General features: G+C 48.1%; 1 protein-coding gene across 1 annotated transcript; it reads right to left on the bottom strand.

Moving 5' to 3' along the window:
- Positions 1-727: 727 nt before the first annotated feature.
- LOC121563130 (ZP domain-containing protein-like) lies at positions 728-10,318 on the bottom strand. Its single transcript, XM_045218905.1, is given in 10 exon segments — positions 728-1,476; positions 4,480-4,581; positions 4,584-4,686; positions 4,778-4,877; positions 5,685-6,085; positions 8,124-8,314; positions 8,629-8,687; positions 9,135-9,278; positions 9,943-10,084; positions 10,229-10,318. Coding segments are annotated over 9 exon segments (1,341 nt in total). The 5' UTR covers positions 10,053-10,084; positions 10,229-10,318; the 3' UTR covers positions 728-1,345.
- Positions 10,319-12,728: the final 2,410 nt, after the last annotated feature.

Genomic DNA, 12,728 nt, shown 5'->3' with positions numbered 1-12,728 from the left:
CTTGAGTTTGATGCCATTCCATTCGCTCCGTTCCAGCCATTACTATGAGCCGTCCTCCCCTCAGAAGCCTCCACTGGCGTCAACTTATTTATAGTTGAGTTTTATTCCAGTACACATGGCAGCTTAAAGCTGAATTGTGTATACAACAAGAAATTCAATCATTTAAAAAAAATCGACACATTATTTCTTTGCATTAGGCCTATAGGTCTACATTTCCTCAACAGAATGTTAATCAAAGCACTTTTGGTCCACTGATGGCCATATGTAACAGGGCAGCCATGTTGGATCATGCAGAATGTTAATCAAAGCACTCCTGCTCCACTGATGGCCATATGTAACAGGGCAGCCATGTTGGATCATGCAGAATGTTAATCAAAGCACTCCTGCTCCACTGATGGCCATATGTAACAGGGCAGCCATGTTGGATCATGTGAGGAGGCACAAGGGGCATTTGTTTGCTGTGGATCCAGGAAAAATCATGCACACTATTTTAGATACACAAAGATGCTATGTACATTGTATGTAAATGTTTAATGTGTAAGATACCATGGCTAAATTAATACACATACATTCATTTATCAAAAGGACCATTTTATAGTAATTCATTACATCATATAGACGAAACATTTATTTTAACCAGGGTCCCATTTTGATGTAACACAATCATAACAAATAAACGTAATTGATCCCTGGTTCAACAGACCCTGGACTATATAGAAAGCCTTTCCAGAACATGTCAACTCCCAGTATTACATTACTATCCCCACATCCCAATACAGATAATAATAAGAACCAGGCATTTAACTGTTAAAACAAGTCGTAGGAGCCATTTGGGCCTACTTATATGGTTGTTGTGTGGTTAATAGGTTTTCTGTCTTTGTATGTTGCACCTCATCTGTACACTAGAGGGCACTATATGGGTCACATGCATATAGGCTAGGCTACATCTCACAGCAGGTTGGTGGCACCTTTAATTGGGGAGCACGGGGGGCCCATGGTAATGGCTGGAGTGAAATGAGTGGAATGGTATCAAATACCGTTCGCTCCATTCCAGACATTATTATGAGCTGTGCTCCCCTCAGCAGCCTCCTGTCATATATGAACGCGTGCAATCCCGCTGGTAGCTCGAGTGGCTATCAATAACGTTTCACTTGGTCAGCCAAGACACATGTTATAATTGGAGTTACTGCTAAGTACGTTTTTTACGGATTAATGTATATTCTTGTATTGATCCCAAGAGACGTTTCATTGTAAAAGTCAGAGACCACTTTTCAAATGATCTATATTTCCCACCATCCTTCTTTATATAGTGCAGGCTACATGTGAAAGGACGGCTGCCATCGGACTAAGTCTCAAATGCTGTCAGGGGTTGGTATTTAACCCCTGATGTTTTGGCCTTGTAGAGCATCACTCCGCACAGCATGGCAACGGCTGCTACGATACACCCAGCCATCAACACCATGTTCATGTTGGTCACTGGAAAAAAACAAGAAAACACGTAAATGCCTTTTTTTTTAACACAAAAATACTTTGTGATACAAAAAACACCTTTTTATCCAGAGATTTATCTTGAGATGCTATTGCTTATGCCTGTTGAAAAATGTTGACTGCAGAGGTCTTTCCTAAATCATGGATGAGAACTTCAGCAATATACCGTCTCTTCAATAACTCAAATCAAATCAAATCAAATCAAATTTTATTGGTCACATGCGCCGAATACAACAAGTGCAGACATTACAGTGAAATGCTTACTTACAGCCCTTAACCAACAGTGCGTTTATTTTAAACAAAAAAGTAAGAATAAAACAACAACAAAAAAAAGTGTTGAGAAATACAAAGAGCAGAAGTAAAATAAAGTGACAGTAGGGAGGATATATATACAGGGGGGTAACGGTGCAGAGTCAATGTGCGGGGGCACCGGCTAGTTGAGGTAGTTGAGGTAATATGTACATGTGGGTAGAGTTAAAGTGACTATGCATAAATACTTAACAGAGTAGCAGCAGCGTAAAAAGGATGGGGTGGGGGGGCAGTGCAAATAGTCCGGGTAGCCATGATTAGCTGTTCAGGAGTCTTATGGCTTGTGGGTAGAAGCTGTTGAGAAGTCTTTTGGACCTAGACTTGGCACTCCGGTACCGCTTGCCGTGCGGTAGCAGAGAGAACAGTCTATGACTAGGGTGGCTGGAGTCTTTGACAATTTTGAGGGCCTTCCTCTGACACCGCCTGGTATAGAGGTCTTGGATGGCAGGGAGCTTTGCCCCAGTGATGTACTGGGCCGTACGCACTACCCTCTGTAGTGCCTTGCGGTCAGAGGCCAAGCAGTTGCCATACCAGGCGGTGATGCAACCAGTCAGGATGCTCTCGATGGTGCAGCTGTAGAATTTTTTGAGGATCTGAGGACCCATGCCAAATCTTTTTAGTCTCCTGAGGGGGAATAGGCTTTGTCGTGCCCTCTTCACGACTGTCTTGGTGTGCTTGGACCATGATAGTTCGTTGGTGATGTGGACACCAAGGAACTTGAAGCTCTCAACCTGTTCCACTACAGCCCCGTCGATGAGAATGGGGGCGTGCTCAGTCCTCTTTTTTTTTCCTGTAGTCCACAATCATCTCCTTTGTCTTGGTCACGTTGAGGGAGAGGTTGTTGTCCTGGCACCACACGGCCAGATCTCTGACCTCCTCCCTATAGGCTGTCTCATCGTTGTCGGTGATCAGGCCTACCACTGTTGTGTCGTCGGCAAACTTAATGATGGTGTTGGAGTCGTGCCTGGCCATGCAGTCATGGGTGAACAGAGAGTACAGGAGGGGACTGAGCACGCACCCCTGAGGGGCCCCCCGTGTTGAGGATCAGTGTGGCAGATGTGTTGTTACCTACCCTTACCACCTGGGGGCGGCCCGTCAGGAAGTCCAGGATCCAGTTGCAGAGGGAGGTGTTTAGTCCCAGGATCCTTAGCTTAGTGATGAGCTTAGAGGGCACTATGGTGTTGAATGCTGAGCTGTAGTCAATGAATAGCATTCTCACGTAGGTGTTCCTCTTGTCCAGGTGGGAAAGGGCAGTGTGGAGTGCGATAGAGATTGCATCATCTGTGGATCTGTTGGGGCGGTATGCAAATTGGAGTGGGTCTAGGGTTTCTGGGATTATGCTGTTGATGTGAGCCATGACCAGTCTTTCAAAGCACTTCATGGCTACAGACGTCAGTGCCACGGGTCGGTAGTCATTTAGGCAGGTTATCTTAGAGTTCTTGGGCACGGGGACTATGGTGGTCTGCTTGAAACATGTTGGTATTACAGACTCGGTCAGGGACATGTTGAAAATGTCAGTGAAGACACTTGCCAGTTGGTCAGCACATGCTCGGAGTACACGCCCTGGTAATCCGTCTGGCCCAGCGGCCTTGTGAATGTTGACTTGCTTAAAAGTCTTACTCACATCGGCTACGGAGAGCGTGATCACATAGTCGTCCGGAACAGCTGGTGCTCTCATGCATGCTTCAGTGTTGCTTGCCTCGAAGCGAGCATAGAAGTGGTTTAGCTCGTCTGGTAGGCTTGTGTCACTGGGCAGCTCGCGGCTGTGCTTCCCTTTGTAGTCTGTAATAGTTTTCAAGCCCTGCCACATCCGACGAGCGTCAGAGCCAGTGTAGTATGATTCAATCTTAGACCTGTATTGACTCTTTGCCTGTTTGATGGTTCGTCGGAGGTCATAGCGGGATTTCTTATAAGCTTCCGGGTTAGAGTCCCGTTCCTTGAAAGCGGCAGCTCTACCCTTTAGCTCAGTGCGGATGTTGCCTGTAATCCATGGCTTCTGGTTGGGGTATGTACGTACGGTCACTGTGGGGACGACATCATCGATGCACTTATTGATGAAGCCAGTGACTGATGTGGTGTACTCCTCAATGCTGTCTGAAGAATCCCGGAACATGTTCCAGTCTGTGCTGGCAAAACAGTCCTGTAGCTTGGCATCTGCGTCATCTGACCACTTTTTTATTAACCGAATCACTGGTGCTTCCTGCTTCAGTTTTTGCTTATAAGCAGGAATCAGGAGGATAGAGTTATGGTCAGATTTGCCAAATGGAGGGCGAGGGAGAGCTTTGTATGCGTCTCTGTGTGTGGAGTAAAGGTGGTCTAGAGTTTTTTTCCCTCTGGTTGCACATTTGACATGCTGGTAGAAATTAGGTAGAACGGATTTAAGTTTCCCTGCATTAAAGTCCCCGGCCACTAGGAGCGCTGCATCTGGATGAGCGTTTTCCTGTTGATTAATGGCCTTGTACAACTCGTTCAGTGCAATCTTAATGCCAGCATTGGTTTGTGGTGGTAAATAGACAGCTATGAAAAATATAGCTGAAAACTCTCTTGGTAAATAGTGTGGTCTACAGCTTATCATAAGATACTCTACCTCAGGCGAGCAAAACCTCGAGACTTCCTTAGTATTTGATTTTGTACACCAGCTGCTGTCTCAAAGAACAACGTTTTGATTTCTAGCTTATCTACAGCTACAGCCGTTACCTGAGCTCTCTGAACGCCTTCTCAGGCGCAAAGGACCCTGGGAGATGTGGTGCTTGGCCGTTTGCATGGCGGCCTCTCTCTTGCGGTGGTGGTGGCCATCAGGCTGGGGGAGGTGGAGTTGACGCAGCCCTGGGCACACCGGGTGTTGGGGTTCCCAGCCTCACACAGGATCACTGAACAGCTGATGTACACCTGTAGCCAGAGGGTTTAAAGGTCACTGAACTAAGAAAGATATCAGCCTTGATACGACCCTTGAATGATCCAGCAATCTGTCCCCATGTACCTGGTCGTGCAGTCCGATGAATTTGAAAGCTTCCATTCCGAACTGGAAATGCCTCTGGTGACGGGGTGAGAAGATTTGAACCGTCTCGTCCACATTGCACCTGGTAAAAAAACAGACAGGTAAAACCTAGAGTACAGTAAATATGTAAAGTACATACAGTAAGTGCAGTAAAACAATCTTTTAGTCTAGAATATTCCACAGCCTTTATACAAATGTCTCAAATCTGTCATTTCTATTATACATCTCACAGTACTGACAAGTGTCCACCATGAGGTTGATGAATGCCTTAGTGTTTATATTTTAATATACAGTACCAGTCAAAAGTTTGGACACACCTACTCATTCAAGGGTTTTTCTTTATTTTTACTATTTTCTACATTGTAGAATAATAGTGAAGACATCAAAACTATGAAATAACACATATGGAATCATGTAGTAACCAAATAAAGTGTTAAACAAATCAAAATATATACATAGTGCTCAGCATATGTAGGAACTCCTTCAAGACTGTTGTAAAAGCATTCCAAGTGAAGCTGGTTGAGAGAATGCCAAGAGTGTGCAAAGGTGTCATCAAGGCAAAGGCGTGGCTACTTTGAAGAATCTCAAATATATTTTGATTCATTTAACACTTTTTTGGTTACTACATGATTCCATATGTGTTATTTCATAGTTGATGTCTTCATTATTATTCTTCAATGTAGAAAATAGTAAAAATAAAGAAAAAGCCTTGAATGAGTAGGTGTGTCCAAACCTTTGACTGGTAGTGTATATGTTTCCTTTCTCTAATCACCATTACTATTGTCATTATTTTTAGCGTTATTGTTGATGTCTTTATCTCACTTTGCTTTTACCAACAGTGGCCTTGCCACTCATGCTAATAAAGCTGAATCTGTGTGCTCAATCTCACCCGTTTTCTATGATGGAGTAGGTGGGGTGGTAGTTGGGGTTGTCGTACGGCGTCGCTCTGCAGGACTCCACGAAGAGCTCAGTGTTATTCACAGTGGACACGGCCTCGATGTCCATGTAGATCATCTGCTTCACCACCACGTCTAACGGGTAGTCACGGGGATCCACCATATTGGTGAACTGGCTGGTCTGGTAGAACTCAAATTGGTAGGTGAACGTGCCGAAGCCTTTCTCCACGACCGTGACGCTGTCCCTGTGTGCCGTGAAGCCCAGAGACACGTTGCCGCGTTTGGCGTACTGGCAGTAGAACTGAATCTCCACCTGGTGGTGCCTGGTGATGATATCGTTGGGGTTGTCGAAGGTGGTGATTTCGTTCTTGAAGATGAGGTTGTCGTCGTCCTCCTGGATTGAGAGAGATGGAGAGGGAAATCATCTAGACGGTTACATTTTGTGGTCACTGCCAGCACTGAACTCTACACACATCAATAAGATCAAAATCGGCAATCGTTTCAGTTCCTATGTTGCTGTGAAACTCTTTGGGTTATGAGCGAGCATGTTGGTTTCTCTTTAGATGCAAAACTGTTCTGAGGGCAGACCTTCCCACAGGCAGTATAAGCCACCCTTCACCAAAACATTCCATCTTGACCCTTCCTCTGAGGAAACCAATTCAAGATCAGTCAGCCTAGTTGGTGCCTTGGGGTGAATATCCCCTCGAACCAGGTTCAATATAGAGAACTCAGACAGACACCCAGGAGTGAATGGGTCTCACACAAAGATAAATACTGTACATACAGTGAGGGAAAAAAGTATTTGATCCCCTGCTAATTGTGTACGTTTGCCCACTGACAAAGACATGATCAGTCTATTATTTTAATGGTAGGTTTATTTGAACAGTGAGAGACAGAATAACAAAACAAAAATCCTGAAAAAACGCATGTCAAAAATGTTATAAATTGATTTGCATTTTAATGAGGGAAATAAGTATTTGACCCCTCTGCAAAACATGACTTAGTACTTGGTGGCAAAACCCTTGTTGGCAATCACAGAGGTCAGACGTTTCTTGTAGTTGGCCACCAGGTTTGCACACATCTCAGGAGGGATTTTGTTCCACTCCTCTTTGCAGATCTTCTCCAAGTCATTAAGGTTTTGAGGCTGACGTTTGGCAACTCGAACCTTCAGCTCCCTCCACAGATTTTCTATGGGATTAAGGTTTGGAGACTGGCTTGTCCACTCCAGGACCTTAATGTGCTTCTTCTTGAGCCACTCCTTTGTTGCCTTGGCCGTGTGTTTTGGGTCATTGTCATGCTGGAATACCCATCCACGACCCATTTTCAATGCCCTGGCTGAGGGAAGGAGGTTCTCACCCAAGATTTGACGGTACATGGCCCCGTCCATCGTCCCTTTGATGCGGTGAAGTTGTCCTGTCCCCTTAGCAGAAAAACATCCCCAAAGCATAATGTTTCCACCTCCATGTTTGACGGTGGGGATGGTGTTCTTGGGGTCATAGGCAGCATTCCTCCTCCTCCAAACACGGCGAGTTGAGTTGATGCCAAAGAGCTCCATTTTGGTCTCATCTGACCATAACACTTTCACCCAGTTCTCCTCTGAATCATTCAGATGTTAATTGGCAAACTTCAGACGGGCCTGTATATGTGCTTTCTTGAGCAGGGGACCTTGCGGGCGCTGCAGGATTTCAGTCCTTCACGGCGTAGTGTGTTACCAATTGTTTTCTTGGTGACTATGGTCCCAGCTGCCTTGAGATCATTGACAAGATCCTCCCGTGTAGTTCTGGGCTGATTCCTCACCGTTCTCATGATCATTGCAACTCCACGAGGTGAGATCTTGCATGGAGCCCCAGGCCGAGGGAGATTGACAGTTATTTTGTGTTTCTTCCATTTGCTAATAATCACACCAACTGTTGTCACCTTCTCACCAAGCTGCTTGGCGATGGTCTTGTAGCCCATTCCAGCCTTGTGTAGGTCTACAATCTTGTCTCTGACATCCGTGGAGAGCTCTTTGGTCTTGGCCATGGTGGAGAGTTTGGAATCTGATTGATTGATTGCTTCTGTGGACAGGTGTCTTTTATACAGGTAACAAGCTGAGATTAGGAGCATTCCCTTTAAGAGTGTGCTCCTAATCTCAGCTCGTTACCTGTATAAAAGACACCTGGGAGCCAGAAATCTTTCTGATTGAGAGGGGGTCAAATACTTATTTCCCTCATTAAAATGCAAATCAATTTATAACATTTTTGACATGAGTTTTTCTGGATTTTTTTGTTGTTACTCTGTCTCTCACTGTTCAAATAAACCTACCATTAAAATTATAGACTGATAATTTCTTTGTCAGTGGGCAAACGTACAAAATCAGCAGGGGATCAAATACTTTTTTTTCCTCACTGTCTGTCATCCCAATATAATATTTGACACCTCGGAGTTCTCACCTCTATCTGAGTGCCACAGGCATTGAGGGGGATGACTACAATGATGTGGGTGCTGTTGGAGAGGCGTTGCAGGTCGCAGGCAGAGTTACTGGGATCGTTGAGGCGGAGATGGTCCTCATGAATTCCAGTAACAGAGGACTTCTCCACTTCTACTGTCATCTTGGTCTCGTCACACACCACCTTGGCTTTGACTGTCACGGGAGATATTTTGTTATTGTTGTATTTCCTCCTATCAAAACAATGTGACTGTGAACCATGATTTGAGTTGGTTGGAGTCATTTTGAGTTTCATTTGTATCTTTCCGTCACGTTTGGTGATTTCAGATGTGTAGTCTATATATAGTATGTATCATACAGTATTCACAGCTTCATCTGTTATCAATCATACAATCACACACCAAAGCATTTTGTCCAATCATACACCACAGCATATTGTCCAATCCCACACCACAGCATATTGTCCAATCACACACCACAGCATATTGATGGTGGAAGAATCTACAAACCATTTCTGCGTCCGACCTCCACCACAACACATCTCATCTCAGACTGATAGACGCTAGATCTGAAAGTATTAGAGAAGATCAGGGTAAACAACGGCACATTGTAATATTTTTATTACATGTATTATTAGTCTCTCTCTCATGTGCGTTGGGAAATTACATTTGATAAAAAGAGGAAACTCCAGAGGGAAGTAGCAGAACATACAGGAAGTAGCAGAACGTACAGGAAGTAGCAGAATATACAGGAAGTAGCAGAACGTACAGGAAGTAGCAGAACGTACAGGAAATAGCAGAACGTACAGGAAGTAGCAGAATGTACAGGAAGTAGCAGAACGTACAGGAAATAGAAGAACGTACAGGAAATAGAAGAACGTACAGGAAGTAGCAGAATGTACAGGAAGTAGCAGAACATACAGGAAGTAGCAGAACGTACAGAAAGTAGCGGAACGTACAGGAAGTAGCAGAGCAGTTCTGGTGATGTTTCTAGCATTATAAAACATAAGACCTACCCGGATAGCCCCTCAGTGATGAAGCAAATGGGGAAATACTCCCCCAGATTGTCCCGGATGGGTGTCCACCGGATGACAAACTCCCCTTGGGTAGTCATGTGATTGGTGATGTTCAGAGGTCCACTGACGATGACATCATTAATCCTAGAAAGGAGGCAAAATGGACAAGGTAAATGCTAAGTGGGATCCTTGGACGACCCTACCCTGAATCCTAACCCTAACCTGAACCCCTACCCTACCCTACCTAACCCTAACCTTAACCATTTTAAATCGCAACTTATGTGGGGTGACGTCAGAGTCAGACGTCACAAGCATCCCCCTTAGCAAAGAGACAACAGCACCAATCCAAATCAATCACAGAAAATACATTTACTCTTAATTGAAAAACGTTTAGTTTTCTTAGACCTTTTGGTGAACTTATACAGTAGACTGCCTTAGGCCAAATAATTGATTACAGAATAAAATATTTGTAATCACTGAAATAGTTTTTAGTTTTAGTTACAGCCAGGACGCACTGTTACAGCCAGGACGCACTGTTACAGCCAGGACGCACTGTTACAGCAAGGATGCACTGTTACAGCCAGGACGCACTGTTACAGCCAGGATGCACTGTTACAGCCAGGATGCACTATTACAGCCAGGACGCACTGTTACAGCCAGGATGCACTGTTACAGCCAGGACGCACTGTTACAGCCAGGACGCACTGTTACAGCCAGGACGCACTGTTACAGCCATGAGTGCATGCACTAGAAATATAATCCTGGGTATAATACTGTATCATAAACTTTCATGGATGTTGTCCCTTACGTTGAGTATATAGCCTCGGCCTTGATCCTGATCTCCAGCTCTTTGTTGACCTCGGCGTGGAGATGCTCTCCGTTGTGTGGTGTCGGATGCAGGAACCTGGGCAGGTACATTCCCTCATCGCAAGAGGGAGCAGGAGAGTCCACTGAATTGGAAAATAACACAAACGTACACAAGTAAAGGCCAATACTACACAAATAAATGCCATGTTTGTTGTTGTTTGTAGAATAAATATGTCCATCCATCCATCCAATGCATTCTTAACCATCAGAAGAGGAGTGTTTCTCACCCAGAAGAGAGAACTGCAGAGGGAGTTTGCTGAGGGGAGCAGTGGAGGGATACAGGCTTCCTGGGGTGGAAGGGGTCCAGGGGGTGGTGGTAGTGGGCCTGGTGGTGGTGGTGGTGGTGGTGGTAGTGGGCCTGGTGGTGGTGGTGGTAGTGGGCCAGGTGGTGGTGGTAGTGGGCCTAGTGGTGGTGGTAGTGGTCCAGGGGGTGGTGGTAGTGGGCCTGGTGGTGGTGGTGGTAGTGGGCCAGGTGGTGGTGGTAGTGGGCCTAGTGGTGGTGGTAGTGGTCCAGGGGGTGGTGGTAGTGGGCCTGGTGGTGGTGGTGGTGGTGGTAGTGGGCCAGGTGGTGGTGGTGGTAGTGGGCCTGGTGGTGGTGGTGGTGGTGGTAGTGGGCCAGGTGGTGGTGGTAGTGGGCCTAGTGGTGGTGGTAGTGGTCCAGGGGGTGGTGGTAGTGGGCCTGGTGGTGGTGGTGGTGGTGGTGGTAGTGGGCCAGGTGGTGGTGGTAGTGGGCCTAGTGGTGGTGGTAGTGGTCCAGGGGGTGGTGGTAGTGGGCCTGGTGGTGGTGGTGGTAGTGGGCCAGGTGGTGGTGGTAGTGGGCCTGGTGGTGGTGGTAGTGGTCCAGGGGGTGGTGGTAGTGGGCCTGGTGGTGGTGGTGGTGGTGGTAGTGGGCCAGGTGGTGGTGGTAGTGGGCCAGGTGGTGGTGGTAGTGGGCCTGGTGGTGGTGGTAGTGGTCCAGGGGTGGTGGTAGTGGGCCTGGTGGTGGTGGTGGTGGTGGTGGTAGTGGGCCAGGTGGTGGTGGTAGTGGGCCAGGTGGTGGTGGTAGTGGGCCTGGTGGTGGTGGTAGTGGGCCAGGTGGTGGTGGTAGTGGGCCAGGTGGTGGTGGTTAGTGGGCCTGGTGGTGGTGGTGGTGGTGGTGGTAGTGGGGCTGGTGGTGGTGGTGGTAGTGGGCCAGGTGGTGGTGGTAGTGGTCCAGGGGGTGGTGGTAGTGGGCCTGGTGGTGGTGGTGGTAGTGGGCCAGGTGGTGGTGGTAGTGGGCCTAGTGGTGGTGGTAGTGGTCCAGGGGGTGGTGGTAGTGGGCCTGGTGGTGGTGGTGGTAGTGGGCCAGGTGGTGGTGGTAGTGGGCCAGGTGGTGGTGGTAGTGGGCCTAGTGGTGGTGGTAGTGGGCCTGGTGGTGGTGGTGGTGGTGGTGGTGGTAGTGGGCCAGGTGGTGGTGGTAGTGGGCCTGGTGGTGGTGGTGGTGGTGGTAGTGGGCCAGGTGGTGGTGGTAGTGGGCCTAGTGGTGGTGGTGGTGGTAGTGGGCCAGGTGGTGGTGGTAGTGGGCCTAGTGGTGGTGGTAGTGGTCCAGGGGGTGGTGGTAGTGGGCCTGGTGGTGGTGGTGGTGGTGGTGGTAGTGGGCCAGGTGGTGGTGGTAGTGGGCCTGGTGGTGGTGGTGGTAGTGGGGCTGGTGGTGGTGGTGGTAGTGGGCCAGGTGGTGGTGGTAGTGGGCCTAGTGGTGGTGGTAGTGGTCCAGGGGGTGGTGGTAGTGGGCCTGGTGGTGGTGGTGGTGGTGGTGGTAGTGGGCCAGGTGGTGGTGGTAGTGGGCCAGGTGGTGGTGGTAGTGGGCCAGGTGGTGGTGGTAGTGGGCCTAGTGGTGGTGGTAGTGGTCCAGGGGGTGGTGGTAGTGGGCCTGGTGGTGGTGGTGGTAGTGGGCCAGGTGGTGGTGGTAGTGGGCCTAGTGGTGGTGGTAGTGGTCCAGGGGGTGGTGGTGGTCACTGCTGTGGTTGTTGATTGGGGAATGATGTTGGGTTGGTTCCACCACCAAGGAGCAGGAGTCGTGGTGGGTTGGTTCCACCCAGGAGTCGTGGTGGGTTGGTTCCACCCAGGAGTGGTGGTGGGTTGGTTCCACCCAGGAGTGGTGTTGGGTTGGTTCCACCACCAAGGAGAAGGAGTCGTGGTGGGTTGGTTCCACCCAGGAGTCGTGGTGGGTTGGTTCCACCCAGGAGTGGTGTTGGGTTGGTTCCACCCAGGAGTCGTGGTGGGTTGGTTCCACCCAGGAGTCGTGGTGGGTTGGTTCCACCCAGGAGTGGTGGTGGGTTGGTTCCACCACCAGGGATAGGAGACGGTTGTTTGGTAGATGGAGCGTCGGCGTCGCCCTGCATGAAGCGGAGTTCTAGAGGAACTAGAGCCATCGGTGTAAGACAGGGTGATGTGTTGGTTGGGGAAGTCCTCTACAACTAGCTCGAACCCGTAGACGCCGCTCGCCGAAGTGGAACCGTATCGTAAGGCGCAAGAGCCCTAACAGAGTGAAGAGGATAGAACACAAAAGGAATCGCTGGTTAAGACCAAATACAATATGCCAATATTGTGCAATCACATTATAGATTGAATGCAAATGAGTTGTGGTTTATGTTGTAATGTTTTGGTCTCACCGTGACAGCCCAGCACATTGTGGAGCGTATCAACAATCACGTTAGATTCAAGGGGTTGAAAATAACTGCTCACACCGACCTGATCCAGGTAGAAGCC

This window comes from Coregonus clupeaformis, unplaced genomic scaffold (assembly GCF_020615455.1).
Source record: "Coregonus clupeaformis isolate EN_2021a unplaced genomic scaffold, ASM2061545v1 scaf1896, whole genome shotgun sequence".
Classification (NCBI taxonomy): domain Eukaryota; kingdom Metazoa; phylum Chordata; class Actinopteri; order Salmoniformes; family Salmonidae; genus Coregonus; species Coregonus clupeaformis.
The sequence above is the reverse complement of the archived record's forward strand: the minus strand, read 5'-3'. Positions and strand labels throughout refer to the sequence as shown.